Below are 17,454 nucleotides of genomic sequence, written 5' to 3'. Positions count from 1 at the left end.
ACTTCAGTGCTTCAAACTCTCTCCAGCTTTGGCCTAGTTTCATATTCAAACGCAATATTTAGCAAAAGTAATTAATATAAGCAATGTAAAGAATCACAGAGACTATAACTCATCCACTTTGATTACCATGTCATAACACAAGCAGGACGCTGGTATATTCTACAACACAGGATCTTCTTCCAGTAGACCTCTTTTATATTCATGTTACTGCAGCAGAAACATCTGACCAATAAGCAGTGAGGACGTTATTGCATGGTATAAAGTTCATTTAGATTGGATGCTTAGGATTACTGGGTGAGAAATGAGTGAACCAAGGTGGAAAATGCTATAAAAAAAAGCAAGGATGTGAAATCACCCTTATGTGGTATTGTGATCTTGGTTTACACAACATCTTTTTTAACCCCAAAAGCCTTTCCTTTGTTATTTTAATTTACACTTTTTTCTCTTCTGTGTCCCATCCCTTTGTCTTTCTTTCCTCTTTCTCAGCAGTGTGTCAGTGTGTGTTGGCACAGGGCTGCGGGTCGCACTACGAATACGCTCTCGAGGAGTTCTGTCTGGCTAAATTCAGGCTGGACATGCAGGAGCTGGATCAGAAGCAGTGGTGCAGTTGGGAAGACACTGTCGAGTGAGTAAGATGATTACACACAAACACATGTACACATGGACAAAATATTCACAATGGTCACTGAAATAACCGTAAACTGACAAAAAATAAATAAATAATGATTTACTGAACATTGACGTATAAAGATCAGGCATTGCTTTTAAATTGTCTTTCAACAGAATCATTATAAAACCAAACCAATGAAAGTGGCCAGTTGGCAAGCCTAGAAAAGATTGACCATAGTGACATGTTAATTAAATAATGTCTAGTAGTTTTCGTCACACAAATCTTCATTTTGTAATCAGTATCACTATTTAAAGGGTTAAAAGTCATCATCTGCTGTTTAGTACCATGTTGTGCATCACACTGAACATGAACCAGACAAAGAAAAGGAGAGAGTTGTCTGAGGAAATCAGAAAGAAAATTACAGACAAGCATTATTAAAAGGTGAAGATAAGAAGACCACCAGCAAGCAGGTTGATGTTTCTGTGACCATAGTTGCAAATTTCCTTCAGAAGTTTAGTTCACGTGACTGTAGCCAACCTCCCTGGACATGGACCCAGGAGGAATATTGTTAACAAATTGAAGAGCTGAATAATATGAATGATAACGAAAGAGTCCAGAACAACGTCCAAAGAGATTCAAGATCAACTGAAAGGTAAAATTACATCAAATTACATCAGTGTCACGTCACACCATTCGCCAAAATGAATGGAAGATGACTGAGGAGGACTCCACTGTTGAAAGGAAATCATAAAAGCAAAACTGTAACTGGAATCTCTAAATGCATATTGACAAGCCCCAACGCCTCTGGAAGAATGCCATTTGTAAAAATAAATCTCTAAATGTTCTGCCCAGTGTCAAAAAGCCCGGTCTCAGTAGATCATCGGTCCTTCAACAGGATGACCAAAAACACACAGCTAAAGACACCCAGGATTGGCAAAGAACAAAACATTGGACCAATCTTAAGTGATCTTCAATTAACCCTGATATAAATCCTATTGAACATCTGTGGAAAGAGTTGAAAGAGTTTTGTGCAACAACATATGAAATTGATGGTCCCATCATTTATTTCCAGACCAGTTTCATTTGTCTTTTTATTATTATTATTATAATTATTATTATTTTGTTGAACCACAATTCTAAAGCAATGTCATATTTTTATAGGAGTGTGCACATTGGTTAGAGATGTATTTTTGTAGATTTGTTTATTTTGTGTACATTCAGTTAAAATATACCCATGTACAGTATTTATGTAAATTTATTTACAATGAATTCTGTGTGTTCAAAATATGTGTTTATGCATGTGTGTATATGTATATCTATTTGTATATAGATGCATAGATTCATACTAGAGTTAACATTGTTATACAATGGTTTTGACATATCTGGAATGAATGAATGAATGAAAAATAAAAAGTGAAAAACTGTGCTTGACACATTGCACGTGTCATGGAAAAATAATTTCTGCGTATGTATGCGTATGTATGCGTATATATATGTATATACCGGTATATTAAATATAGTAATAATGCACATATATATGCCTTAGGTTTTTACCGGCATGGTATCAACCATTAATATGTGTGCAGACAAGGTAAAAAAAAAAGAAAAAAAGAAAAATAATTTCTGCCCCTTTGTTATAGAGCACTGATGTCTTACATGTCAGAATCAACTTGTGATTTGCTTCCTAAAAATGCATTTAATCTATTGATATTTTCATACATCAATGATGTGAATTGTTATACGTTTAAAAGGAAACAAACTAGACTGATTTATACAGTAAATCTAGGCAGTGCCCTTTGCAATTTTCCAGATTTTAAGTCACTCCAATAGCCATTTAAAGACTGTATGAGTTCAAATAGACAGGGAATAAATTATGACGAAAAGGGGGACACGCAAAATAAAAGCTGTTTACCTTTGGGATCAACAGAAACCTTTTGTCCATGCATAAATATCATTGTACTGACTGAAAAGATGCCTGGTGCTGCAGCTTCTCAAATTGTTCTTGCATTTTAGGAGTCATTTGGCATTGGTTAGTACAATTAAGTTATTATATAAACATTGCATCACGTTTAACTGCCAAAATTAAAACTGTCACTGACTCTGCTCATGTGTTGTGCTGTCATTCTGTTTTACCGCTGAAAGCTCAAACTCTTGTCACAGCGATCTGCCAGATCGACGGAGAATCCAATTAGGCTGCTGTCCAACACATCTGACCTTTGACTCAGATCCTCTAGTTTCATGAGTTGCATTGTCTCTGCTCTCATGAAAACTACCAACTGTTGCCTTTGAAACTCTTCTCATACCTCTGGGCCTGAGCCAACTATGTCATACTATGTTTGAAAAAGGCCCCTGCTGTAAAATGTGTACTTTATTTCATTAAGTATGTGGAAACACTGATATATGCACATGGCCCCCAAGCAGTAACTCTGTTGAACAACTGCCCCCACCCTCACACTGAACAAGTCAATCAACATCTTTCTGCTCATCCACCTTGTGTGTACTTCAACCTTACAGACATAATAGTGTTATTAATACATTACCATTGCACTGAACTGCCTTGCACTATATTTATGTTTAATCTCAAGGCTCAGTCTATACTAATATTGCACTATCTCTACCCTTTTTCAACTATATATTGCATCTTGCTTGTGGCTGTATATAATTGAGTATAATTCCCACTCAGCAAGTGAATCTTTCTCTTCTTCGTATGAATGTACAAAGGTATACAAAACACAATGCCACCTCTACTGGGACTGACTGGTATTACAAGCCTTACAAGGTCTCCCCTCAGCCTGCCAACTCAGAGAAGGAGGAAAGCAACCAAATTCTGCAGTGTCTGTACAGCCGCCCGGATGAGCCATCCAGTGTGATGTGGCTTCTACGAGCCGTTCAGATTCGGCGCATTTTCGTTACATAACCAAAATGCAAACCACGCCCACAACTATAAAACCGTGTAACTGCATGCGCGTGTCCGACCATCGCATCGCACTGCGTGACATCGGACGCTCTCTGTCCATCTCCCTCCAGCCAGCTGCCACTTTATTGAGGTTTTTGTAGTTAAATGAGGAGGTATCATATAGATAACTTCTCATTTCAACTAACTGGATCAGCCGTTCCTCATCCGTGACCGTTTCCTACAGCGCTTTCAACCGTCTTTCAACGCGAGCAACAGGAAGAAAATAGAAGCAGGGCGTCCGACCAATGTTCAGCTCAAAACGGCGCGTCGTGCTGCGCAGCGCAGCGTCGCTGTGGCCAGTTAGAACAGTCCAATAGAAAATAAAGCAATGGAATTGATTTTGTCGCTGACGCTCGCTCGCATCGCATAAAGCCTGAATTATGGTTCCGCGTTAAATCGACGCAGAGCCTACGGCGTAGGGTACGGCGTAGGGTACGGCGTAGGGTACGGCGTAGGGTACGGCGTAGCGTACGGCGTAGGGTACGACGTAGGGTAAGGCGTAGGGTACGGCGTAGTAGGGCTGCACGATTCTGGACAAAATGAGAATCACGATTTTTTTGCTTAGAATTGAGATCACGATTCTCTCACGATTTTTTTCCAATATAAAATGTATTGCACTTATTACTTTAACTTTGCAACAGCTGAACAAAAATATAATAACAATAAACATCTCTTGTCTTCTTTACACAAACCTTTGAATAATTTAAACAATAATAACAATTTTGAACAATATTTGTTCCTCCCTGAGTTGAACACCCTTTCAGAAAGGGGACTTGTAACAGATCCTGTAGTTCTGAGGCAACAAATTATTCCTCTGGCTGGGATGAACCCCCCGTTGCCTTTTGCTGCTATTAAGAAGCTGCCAATACAAAAGGTAAACGTTACAAAAAATATGATGGTGCCTGATAAAAGACTGGCATCAACTTTGTAACAGCTGACATTGAACATAAAAACAATAAACATCTCTCTTGTCTTTAAATAATTTAAACAATAATAACAATTTAACAATATTTGTTCCTCCCTGAGTTGAACACCCTTTCAGAAAGGGGACTTGTAACAGATCCTGTAGTTCTGAGGCAACAAATTATTCCTCTGGCTGCTTTTTGCTGTAACAGCTGACATTGAACATAAAAACAATAAACATCTCTCTTGTCTTTAAATAATTTTAACAATAACAATTTTAACAATATTTATGTGCAATATGTGTCAGGTGATGAGAAAGGTAGATGTTTCTCCAAATGTAATCCACAATCATTAACAAAATATAACAAACATGACAACATGATAGTTGACCATGACAGGACTACAACAACCTAGAATATAGGCCTAGTCCTTTTTTTATGCAGCCATCTTAAAAAAAATTTTAATAGGGCGACGCGCATAGGGTACGCGTCGCCGCGTACCCTATGCCGTAGGCTCTGAGTTGGTGTAACATGGAACCATAAATCAGCCTTAACTCCTAGATAGAATAGAGAATGCAGTTAGAAACGGTAAAGATAAAGACATGGCTCAGAGGCTGAATTTCTCATTTATTTAGAAAAAACAATCTAAAGCTTGTTTTTAAGACATTCAAGGACTGTAGACATTAAATGCCATAATAGGTCCCCTTTAAGATGTAAAAACACACCTAAAATGACAGGAGCTACTCGGAGCATTTTCCAACAAGGTGATTGCTCCACTTTAAAATGAAATGAACTCAGCAGCAACCTTTTGAGCGGTCACCTCAATCTCCAGGTCAATAAACAAATAGGTTCATCAAATTTTATAAAGCATTACTTGTCGTAATGAATACAGTTTTATTTATTTATTAGTTTATTTGATGGAGACAGTGTATGTTAACAGATATACGGTGGTGGCGGTGGCTCAGGTGGTAGAGTGGGTCATCCAACAATTAAAGGATTAGCAGTTCGAACCCCACTCCCCCCAGTCATCTGTTGTTGTGTCCTTGGGCCAGACACTTCACCCTCCTTCACCCTCCTTGCCTCCAGTGAGGGCAGCGCTGGTGTGTGAATGTTGTATGAATGTTCTGGTGGTGGTCGGAGAGGCTGTTAAATGTGTGGCTGCCACATTTCTGTCAGTCTGCCCCAGGGCAGCTGTGGCTACATGAGTATTTTACCATCACCAAGTATAACTGAGGAGCGAATGAATAATGGAACCATTCTGAGCGCTTTGAGTGTCCAAGAAAAGCACAATATAAATATGATCCATTATTATTTTTAACAGCAGATGTAAGCTGGTGCTTGCACTTATGTAAATGATGCCATCATCAGCATATATTTAGAAAGGGACGAATGTGCTATTAATGAAAAACTGCAATAGAAGACACATCAGTGTGTTAATTATTGTTTTCCTCTCCCATTATGTGCCAAATGAACAGTTTTGCATCTCATTATACAGTCATGGGAGTACTTTTTCATCAATCAGGTCCTGCCCCCACTGATGCTGACTGATTAGCTGATCAGCACAGCCGCACACTCATTAATATTTGTTTCCGCTATTTTCCCTGCATTATACAATTCACTTCTATGATGACTTTAATCATTCAGCTGCTCTAGCTCTCAGTAAAGTTTTCATCGTCCTTGGGGCATGTAAACCTGTGAGAGGTCAAAGTACATGGACTACTTAATAATACACACTGTTGTTGCCACTCACTACCACACAGATGATGCACAGATATTTTTTTCTGCATCTATATGATGGAGACAGTACAGCGATTTCATTTTGTTCAGCATGGACTGTTTTGGCCTGATGTGTTTTATTATCCCCAAAACCACTGTTAACTTTAAATTCACTTGCAATATTTTTTTATGTAGTTCTTTTAGAGGTTGCTATTTTTTTGCAAAAAAGGTAACCTCTGTTCATCTTTACTTCTAAGCCACCCTGCATCACTGGCCTGTTGCCAATCAACATAATTAGTTGCAAGGTGGTGTTTTTTTAACCACCATCAGTTGAGACATGTTACTGCCATCAAACATAAACTATTACTGTATTTCTTATGACAAGATTACAACATCTGACAAATACAAAATCTAATTGACATCAAGACAAGCTTTTTCTTAACGCAGACCAAGAATGTCAATATATAGTGAAGCTATTATCCCTCCTAAAGGCCATTGGAGATAGACTGAAAATGCTCCTTCACCCTCTAAGGCTCTGCGGGGGCAGCCAGGTAAACATGCCTGGCTGATAGACAGCCTTGACATTAAGCTTTTCAGCCACTTCACAGCCAAGTGACTGACTTGTTTACTTGTAGTCAAATTTAGCTGTCCAAAACAGAAGTGGTAACTGATTTTAAAAAACAATCAGAAGACTTCACCATTTATTTATGATTATTCTTTAGCATATAGAAAACATACTGTACAGTGGGTATAAATATTTCTGTAAGGATAATGTGCTGAAATAATCAATGTGTGTATATGCATTTTTATAAAATATGTGTTAGTTTTTAGGTTCATTTCAAGCTGAACCTTTTCTATAAAAGGTAATCTGAGTCAGTTAATTGCTCTGCTTGCTACATTAGAAAGTTTATTTTGTAATTAGCATAAAGACTGGTCATTTAGTTGAGCTATAAAACCTTTTCAGATGTCTTATAATTCAATTTCAATTCAATTGTATTTATATATCGTCTATTACAACAGAAGTTGTACACCATTTAAATTTGTTTACAACCATTCTATGTGCATGGGTTATGGATGCCATGTGGCTTAGAGCAGTGATTCTTAACCATAGGGCCGCGGCCCACATGATGTAGATGTAGATGTGTAGATGTAGATGTGTGGGCTGGACTGTTGTTCGGGCTCGCAAAAGCATCGGAAAGTGACACGGCTGCAGCGGCCAGAGAGCTGCAGCTCTGCCCGTCTCAGCTGATCAGGCTCGGGTGAAATCCGACACGCGCGGTCCTGACAACTTATTAATGTAAATAAAACTTAGTAAGTTACTTAGTAAGTAATTAGCTTGACTCTTACAGAGATGAGAAGTGTAACAGGTGGAAAGGGAAGTTCAACCCAGAATGGACAGATTCATCCTGGTTCAGTCTTCACACTGCGACAAAACCACTGTCTCATACGTTCAGAGACTGTGGCGCTCAAAGTGCGAAAGTGAAACGCCACTGAAACAAAACACAAAGTTTTTCATCAAACATATCCACTCAAGTCTGAACTGAAGTCACAGAAAATAAGCTGACCATCTTAAAACATGTTTGGGTCCAGATACAGCTGTGAAGCAGCTTTCTCCACAATGAACATAATTAAAACTAAATATCGTTCCAGGTTCACCAATGAGCACCTCCACATGCATATGAGAACCTGACACCATCCAGCCCAGATTTAAAGTCCTGTCAGGAGAAATTAGAGCTCAGTTCTCTCACTGAACGACAGAAAGTGGGGGCATAAGATTAAGGGGAAGAAAGAAAAACTGCAAAACTGTTCAATTGTTAAGATGTGTTTATATTCATTTATTATAAAAATGTGTTGAGACATTAACAAAGAAAAGGGGAAATTCAAACTGCTGGTAAAGAAATAAAATAAGATAGCATTTGAAAAATAAAATAAAATCAATTTTATTTTTAAGAGAAAAAAATATGTGTAATTGAAGTTACACATGTTAATGGGCAAATATGTACTTTTTTAATATAAATATATATATATATATATATATATATATATATATATATATATATATATATATATATATATATATATATATATATATATATATATTTATTATGATGTTCTGGACCTTTGCTTGAGTAAATGTTCTCTAAATGGACCTCTTAAAGTTGAATACCCCTGCTATATAGTGTTAATATTTAACGGGCCCCGGGCCACTCTGTACTGAAAAAATTGAGCCCCAAGGTCAGAAAGGTTAAGAACCCCTGGCTTAGAGAATATCAGTAAGGACATACAGATCTAATCTGATCACATATTAATAGTTATATAAACAGTGTGGAAGATAACTCTGGTCAGATATGCTAACATTTGGATTTGGACTGGCAATGTGAACATAGCCTTAGATGATCTCTTCATGTGTCTGGCTCAACATATAGGGGGCTTGTTTTGTAAGAATTTGTAGATGAAATCCATTTCTCATTTTAAGCAGAAATAATGTTACTGGACTGGTTGCAGATAAAGACATTAACCTGCTAAAACATATAAACATACATTGCCATTATTATTGGAAGGTATTTAATGGGAGAGGATTAAAAGCTAACTTTATTGAAAAAGTCATTTTGCAATTACGTTTTATTGACATTTTAAAATATTGCTTAAGTTTTGCACCAAAACTGTAATGGAAATTCAATTCAATTCAGTTTTATTTATATAGCATCTATTAAAACACAAGCAATTATAACATAAACAGTGGCAAGGAAAAACTCCCCTTTAGGAGGGAAGAAACCTTGAGCAGGACCAGGCTCATAAGGGGGGACAGAGCGGACAGTTGGGCCTGTTAGAGGTTCTTGTCCCTGAACTCCTGCTAGTGGAAATGCACCTAATATAACTATAAATAACTATAAACAAATTTAGACAGCAGACACTGAGGTGGCCAGAGGGTGGGACTGCAGGTCAGTATGTATCCAACAGACATCTATACAGACAGGTGGAAGCAGCAGTGGGATGATCAGAGGGTGGGACTGCAGCAAGCAGCTCCAGAAACTCTGGCCTGCAAACATGCACAGAAGAGAAAAGGAGGGGGCAGACCAGCACAACAAACTACAAGCACACTAACCAATGCACTATCCCCGTGTCACTTTCATACTACCCCTTTTATTGCCCCGAAGGGCAATAAACTGCAAAGCCTGCTGAGCTTTGGAGTCATTCCTTAATTTCCTTTGTTTTAAAACTATGTGGTCAACGTTAAGACAATGTGGTCTTAAAATTGAGGCATCCCATGTTCACACAGGACTGTGGCCCAACAACAAATATAGCTGTGTATCATCAGCATAGCAATGAAAATGTATGCCATGATTCTGGATTATTCTTCCCAAGGGCTGCATGTATAAACTGAACAAGATTGGCCCTAGCACTGAACCCTGTGGAAAACCATTGCAGATCCTTGTCTATTCTGACGAAACCTCATGTACATGAACAAACTGCAATCTGTCAGATAGATATGATTTGATATGATTTAAACCAACCTAGAGGTGTCCCCTTAATCCCAACAACATGCTCTATAATGACGCTACTACGTCAGCTACTGAAACTGGACCAGCACCAGTCACATTATTCTGGGATTTTTGAGTAAGTATTTCAATACTCTCATTCATATGTGCGCTCAAGAATTATCATCTAACTGATAAATCTCAGAAAAAGTAGGTAACTGTACTTTTTATACTAACAAATCCTGTTCAAATGGGAGTTTGCAATACAGCATGCTCAGATGTGTAGTTGTGACAAGAGATGGATTTGGAAAGTATTGGCGAGCCTCTTACGGCACTTTTCCACTAGTCCCGCCTCCGCCCGGCTCGGCTCGGTGCGGCTCGTCGCGGCTCCACCCATTTTGTCCCCGTTTGTTTTTCCACAGCCAGATGAGAAGTGGGGGGGGGGTGGGGTGAATCTGCTGTGACGTACTCGATTGCGCAACACCCTTGTTTGTGTCGGCGCAGATGAGAAATCAGCTGGAGCCGCGAGCGGCTGAGAAAAAAACAGCCCGTCTACATCCCTTTTTTAATTTTCTCGACAGCCACCAGGTTTATGAACATCTGCACCTCAGAGTTGGATCACCAAACAGACGTTTGTGCTGTATAATAAAATCGCCGCGAGCCGCGAGTCGCCTCGCGCTGACTCCCGCTTCCTGATTCAAACGTTTGACGGCCCCGCCCCCCGACCAATCAGGGGCCTGTAGTTTGATGACGGCCCCGCCCCCCAACCAATCGGTGGCGAGGAGGGTGGTGACCTCAGAAATAGTCCCGGCTCAGCCCGGATAGAACCTCGCTAGAATGGTTACAGAAATAGTATCTGCTTGGAGCGGCTCTACCCGTCTCAGCCCCTAGTGCAAATGCGCAAAACGGGGCCGTGGCGGGTAGAACCGAGGTGAAGCGGGACTAGTGGAAAAGGGCCATTAGATACATCTTTGAGTAGTTCACACATAATGATACAGTGCTGTCCAACGAGCACCGATTGTTACCTCATTTGATCCCATTAAGAGTTTCTAGTCAGGGAGCACAATGATTTGGAGAGTGGCTTTAAAATTGTGTAGTTAAAAGCTTAAGATAACATATTTCCCCTGTAACTTACGTCATTCTTTAAAAGGGTGCAGTGAGCTCCTGACATGAATGAGTGACATGAATTAAGGCCCAGAACAGAGTCGAATAAGACAGTTTTTTTTTCAGATACAAATTGCCCCCCTTGAACCTATCTAAATTTTTCATTGAGGTTGGCTCTTGGTTTTAAAATAGCTTTCTTTCTTTGTATTGCGAAAACATTTCTGCCTGTGGGATTGTTAGAGGGTATTTTTGTCAGTCACTCATGCATGCTGCCAGCCGTCTGTAATAGTTTAAAAACCCTTTGGTGCATGTACCCAAATCAGGTTACTTATGAAGCCAGGCCAGATAAATCCACTGAGCTGAGTAGTGTTGAAAGCTAATTGGAGGTCCCTCTCGGTGGGGCTTTGGGATTAAATGCCTGATACTTTGTGATTAGGAATGGATTAATGGACTGTATGTTTTAATAACTCTAATGACTGGATAACATCCAGCATTGCCTGGACTGCTGAAATCCTGGCGGTGTTACGCAACACATCTTTGATAGAATTAGGGCAAGGACATGAATATTTGACTCATTAGGTATGGCTCTTTATCAGCTCCATAATCACAGAATCACAAAATAGCGCTAAAACAAGAAGCAAGCAAGATGCTTTGATAGCTTGTCATTCCTTTTAACTTGGACTTATAATATAAAAGGCATTTGCACATAAAGTAAACTTTGACAATTCCCTAAATTTAATTTGAAATAGGAGGGTTTACGTAGCCTTGGAGGGAAAAACAGCAAAGGTGTTTCTTCCTCAACTGAGTCCTCTTCTTGTAGGATTCAAGGCCTTCACATCAGTGCAATAAACATTTGACAGCTCTACAGCCCCAGAGGGTTTCAGCAGAAGCTGGTAAAGAAATGAACATGAATATCTTCCATCCTTTGTTCTGTACCATTTCCTCTAATTTGCTCTTGTTTTGCTGCGAGATACCCCCAAGGGTGGTAGAGATTGAAAGAGTAAAGATCCTGTGGGATTTCCTAATACAAACTGATAAAGTCGGGGTGGTTCACCAGCCTTACATTCTCGTGGTTGACAAGCTCCAGAAGAATGCAGACGTGTTAGATGTGGCAACATTAACAAGCAGTAGCATGAAAAACACAAATGGTTGAACTAAGAATGAACAAATATGAGGTAAGTGAAGGCAGCACTGATATCAATGTTGGGCCACAGTCCTGTGTTGAACATGGAAGACTTGATTTAAATTCTGAGGCCTAGTTCTTAGCCAGCTTTGATTTCCTACAGCTGGCCGCATGGTTTGAAACAAAGGAACCTCCATAATGACTCAAAGCCCCTGCAGGCTTTGCATTTACGGCTCTTCGGTGATATGGAATAGCACCCTCATTGGGCATAGACCCCAAAACGCAGGATGGGCCGCTTGCCGATTTATGGCAGCCTGGACCAAGCTATAAAGAACAGGCTCCTCCCTTTCTCTCTCTCTTTTCCTCCTCTCTTGTTCCCAAGATCTCTTCTACCTTGGACCCGTCCACGGTCCCATGGAGTTCTCTGTGAGCTATGAAGAATGCCACAGCTCCTATGAAGAACTATTAGCTATGGGCCGGCCTTCTCCATTATCGTGCCTGAAGAAGCGTCTAGTTGCCTTGAAATGGCAACCATAGTCTGCAGCGCTGCAACGAGTGAACGGCAAAGGTTCCGAGTCCCAGATGAGTCGAACAAGGGACCATTGCATGCCTTGATGTGAACACCTTCGGTCCGACCTGGAGCTGAAAACCAGGCATTAATTCTGGACTTCTGCTGTTGCTGTTAAATCCTGGGTTTACATCTTAAAATGAATTCAGTTTAATTCAATTCACCTTTATTTGTATTGTGCCAGTTCTAAACAAAAGTCACGTCAATGCACTTATCACATTCAATGTTTCCAATCAAACACGGTCCAGTTTAGGTCAGTTTTTATCTATTTTGATCCAGTTTGTTGTAACTCAGTTGACACAATTAATTCCAATACAGTCCAGATATAAAACTCCAACTCCATCTGTTCGCATCATGACGCTGACAGATTTGAAACTACTACAGAGGAGAGATTAAAGTGGGAAAAAAATTAAACTGATTACCTGTTAGTGTGTGTGTACTGTATGGTTTGTGCCAAAGACAACAAAAAATATGTGTATTAAAGACGTCCTTCAAGCTTCACAAAGTATTTTAGCACTTCTCTCGTGTTGGAGAGAGAATGTCACACTCGTACGAAGAGAATAGCAAAGTGCAAATAAAAGGAGATTTCATTTGATGTGCTTGCTGGTGACAGATTCAGGATTTCCCTGGTTTTAGAGGAATCTCTGCCTTTATTCTTTAAGGTTATTTCTCAGAAAAGGCAGAAACTCTCAGCAGTAGATGTGAGACGTGACAGTGACTATAAAATACTTTCATGACTTTTTCATACCAGAGCAAACCTGTTGTATTTTCTAGTTTTTTCATTTTGTGTCACACATAGTTTGTGCAATGGCATTTTTTCATATTGTTAGCAGTTTAATAAAACCCTCAATTTGACAATAAGGTCTTTCTGCTAAATGTGTGTACACATTTTCACAAAACAGTCAGAGGCTTAGTTTTACTATTTAAATAGAATTAGAAGACATTAGTCATGCTTACAAACTGAAATTGGTACTTTGGCTCCATATCTGCTCCTTTTTAAAGCCAAAATGACAATTTTGACAGAATCTGGAATACATTGACACCATCCCTAAATTCATGACACCTATGTCGCGCCACAAATTGTCTGTGATCTTACATAATAAATGTAATTTGAACTTCTTGACTGACATTACATATCATTTCATTGTGCAAACAGCAGAATAGCATTTTAGTTCAAGTATGAATCAGTAGAGGGTACAATACTATGCAAAATAACTTAAATATGAAGGATTTAGAAATGTGTCACCCCTCAACTACAGTCTTATCATGACAGATGCAAACAGAATATTTTTGTTAAGGAACTATAGAACGGACCCAAAAGCAGACTCAGCAGAGACATTTCAACAGAAAGATTTATTGAATGGTAGTCAGGGAACTGGGAAATGGCAGACAAGCAGAGAATGACAGAGCTGAAGCAGAGGGTGGACGGGATTGCAAAAGGCAAGCAATGTGAGCTGACTGGAGAGTAGTGGTTAAGCAGGCAGGTCGGTTTCTGGTAGGTGGTGGTGATGTGGACCTGAACACAAGGAAAATCGTTAGGGACTGAGAGAGACAAACTCACAAAATGTCAGGTGAAAAAAATGATCATTAAAGAAGCCTGAATGTAACTACCGCAGTAACTGAAACAACAATCTGGCGAAGACTGGATGTAGAGCTATAGAGATGTAGATATACTGCTTGAGTTGAGGGGTGGACTGGTTGCAGATGTGTCGAGTTGGTCGCTGGGGATTAGGGGAACGGCCACTCACATGGAGAGGCAAACCAGACAAAGAAGGAGAAGGGGAAAACAGGAGCAAGGAAATGAGGAGACATCACTAGACAATGACACATTTGTCTTCTAAAGAATCAAAAATTACTGTTTTAGAATGAGTGTATTTGAAATGCAGGCCCCAGAGTAGAGGCATCTGTCATCTCTAGCTATCTTTCCATTAACTTGGAACTGTTCAAACTGGAATTGCCAATAGAAATTACACCATAAGGCTATGTAGTTGCTGTTTGAGCATGAAATCGCGTCTGTTCGCGCTCACAACCAGCTGCGTTGTGAATGCACCTCGCTTACTGCCCCCAACCGGTTACCTCCGGTACGACGTGCTCTCCTCGCGTAGCACGTGAATAATATGCTGAATTATTACTCCACTTATTGTATTGTTATCTAAGATATTAGTAAATATATTATCTTTTAATGTGGCACTGTTAAGTCTGATCCTGATGGGTCTAGTGATTCTGGGAAAAAGGCTCAAACTGTACATGGTATTAATGAACTCTTCAGTATGTTTATGATTGTTTGAGTTAAGTACATCTATTGAGTTAAGTACGTCACCACAGATGAAAAAGACCTTCTGAGATGCAACTGTATATGTTTGCTCAAACCATTCTCTAAATATTTCCATATTAGAACCAGGTGCTCTGTATATGGAACTAACAATAAAATGTTTAGTTTTTTCCATATATTTCAACTGATATACACATCTTTAGTCACTCTGGTCATGTTTTCTACTATTTTATACAGTACTTTAGGTTTCTGTCCACATACACAGCTACACCTCCACCAGTTTTCCCTTTGCTGTTGATATAATTGAACTCATAACCCTCCGGGTCAAAGTCAGTCCCCTTCTCAGAGCTGATCCAGGTTTCAGAGATGGCAATAATGCTAAATGGCTGTTTAAACTGGCTCAGACAGGTATCAGTCTTTGATGCTGTTAAAGTTTGCATATAAACTTCTGATGTTGAAATGTATGATTGAGAACTTATTGTCTACTTTAATGGATCTGTTATATTGATCCATTGTATAATAGCAGCAGCTAGCAGAAGTTATTATCTGGGTCTACATCCTCTTCCATGGCCTGACATTTATAATCCATATAGATGAATGTTTTCAGTTCCAGGTTATCGGCACTAACAGTCAGTGGTGGACAGTAACGGAGTAAATTTACTTGAGTACTGTACTTAAGTACATATCCAGAGGATTTGTACTTTACTTGAGTATTAGATTTCTTTGGTACTTATTACTCTTACTTGAATACATTTCCAAGACAAATATTTTTACTTTTACTCGAGTAAATTTCTAGGAAGGCTGAAAAGTACTCGTTACTTTCAGGTCTGCTCTTTTTTCTTCTTCCCTAAAATCCTATTGGACACAAGCTGTTTTTGTCAAAGGAGGAGACCTATCACAGTGCACGCTCTCCACTGGGATGTACGTAAAGCGGAAATACGTCAAGCCTCCTCAAAACGATACCGCCAAAGTAGCCTGCGTTTGTCAAGACAGAGCCGCAACAAGTCAAGACAGAGCGGCAACAATGGCTACGCCTGCGTCAGGAGAAGAAAGACAATCCGCTGAGTCGTCTGAGTCGGATAATGAGCCGGACTCGGAGCAGGGACTTTCACTAAATCCTTGGCCGTATCTTAACTCAATGTTTGAGTTCGACCGAGTAAAAAACGAGGGCACAGACAAACCACAGACATTTACAACTTAAACTTTACAACTTAAATTAATTTAGAAAAAATATAGTAATTTACTGATGTGGAAAATAAGAAATTTACTCTTACTCTTACTTTTACTTAAAGTACATTTAAAAGCATTTACTTTTGGATACTTAAGTACCTTTAAAAGCAAGTACTTTTCTACTCTTACTCAAGTAATATTTTGACTGAGCTAATTTTACTTGTAACGGAGTAAATTTTGACCAGTAGTATTTGTACTCTTACTCAAGTACTGGGGTCGAGTACTCTGTCCACCTCTGCTAACAGTTGTAGGTATTAGTGTTGTGTCCATAAATGATGAATAAACATTTCCTGTAACTTGTGACATGGGGACAGTGAGTGATATCACCTGTAATCCAAATGTTCATCAAAGAGTTCAATCGTATTTGTCCAGCTCAGTGATGTCCGATCCGAACAGCCAAAACCTTCGCCTCCTCCAGTGTTCCGTTCAGCTTAATGAAGACTTTACAGTTCGTGGTCGTAGACTGGATCTTCTTCTGCTTCCTCAGGAACCAGGCCTGACCCTTTAAGCATCCTGCCCTGTTGTAGCAGCGCAAACTTGTGTTTCCGATTACTAAATTGCATAATAATTGCTGGTTTGTCCTTATTGCCTCTTCTCGGGAGCGGATGGCACGCTTCCACGGTGTTACAGTTCATCTTTATCCCGTTGGACAAGAGGAAAGAGGCCACCTGTTCCTCTGTGGAGTCAGTAACGCCAGGCGATGGCTCATCAGCAGGACAGGGCCCTGCCACCGCGCCGGCTTAAGAACCGGGATTGACTCGCAATCCGGTGAAGATTACATCGTTCATCCTGGTGTATTGTTCTGCCACTCGGTTTTTCCGGAACAGCAATCCGCTTGTCCTTTTCGTCGTTGAGAACCCGCAAATCCTTCACCTCTTCTACCAAGTCCAAAATGGACTTCTGCTGGAGTCGGATAGCCGAGGTTTCCCCAGAAAGAAAATCCAACGATTTCCTTATTTCCTCAAAATCTTCCATGGCTGGATTATTTTTTGCTCCCATACTGGCAACAGGAAGTAGCTTCTCAGGTGAACAGGAAGGAGCTGTTAGCTGTTTGATAACCTGTTACATCGGATTGTCCTGCTAATTCAGCACAAAACCACACACGGCGAGTCCGAGACCGTAGCAGAGAGCTGGCTGTCATCCTGCGCTACGTGGCATCAGGGACAAGCTATTGAGCTGTAGCAGCCAGTTACAAGCTGGGAGCGTGCACACACATGTCGTCAGGAGATTAATTTACCGAAATATCTGGAGCAAAGTCAGTGTCGGTCGAGCGATGACTGACGAACCTCTGTATCCAGCTTAGACGTTTGATAATTGGTGGACAAAACAGCCCATCAGCACCTTCACCACCATCTTCCGACGAGCACGGACATAACGAGCATGACTCTGTATCTAGGGTTGCCACCTTTCAGAAATAGAAATAAGGGACGCCCTGATTTCAGCAGCGCAGGAGCCAAAAAAAAAGCCCCAAAACTTCTAAACTGAATAAAAATG

The 17,454-nt window shown here is 40.0% G+C and overlaps 1 protein-coding gene across 1 annotated transcript in view; it reads left to right on the top strand.

Annotated features, from left to right (window-relative positions):
* The window catches only part of ramp1 (receptor activity modifying protein 1), a 100,873-nt gene that overhangs the window by 65,804 nt on the left and 17,615 nt on the right, over window positions 1-17,454 (top strand). Inside the window, exon 2 of the mRNA XM_061724545.1 lies at window positions 487-625. Within this exon, the coding sequence (XP_061580529.1) occupies window positions 487-625 (139 nt within the window). The remainder of the gene's footprint in view (window positions 1-486; window positions 626-17,454) is intronic.

Source organism: Cololabis saira, chromosome 6, assembly GCF_033807715.1.
Source record: "Cololabis saira isolate AMF1-May2022 chromosome 6, fColSai1.1, whole genome shotgun sequence".
Taxonomy (NCBI): Eukaryota; Metazoa; Chordata; class Actinopteri; order Beloniformes; family Belonidae; genus Cololabis; species Cololabis saira.
The sequence above is the reverse complement of the archived record's forward strand: the minus strand, read 5'-3'. Positions and strand labels throughout refer to the sequence as shown.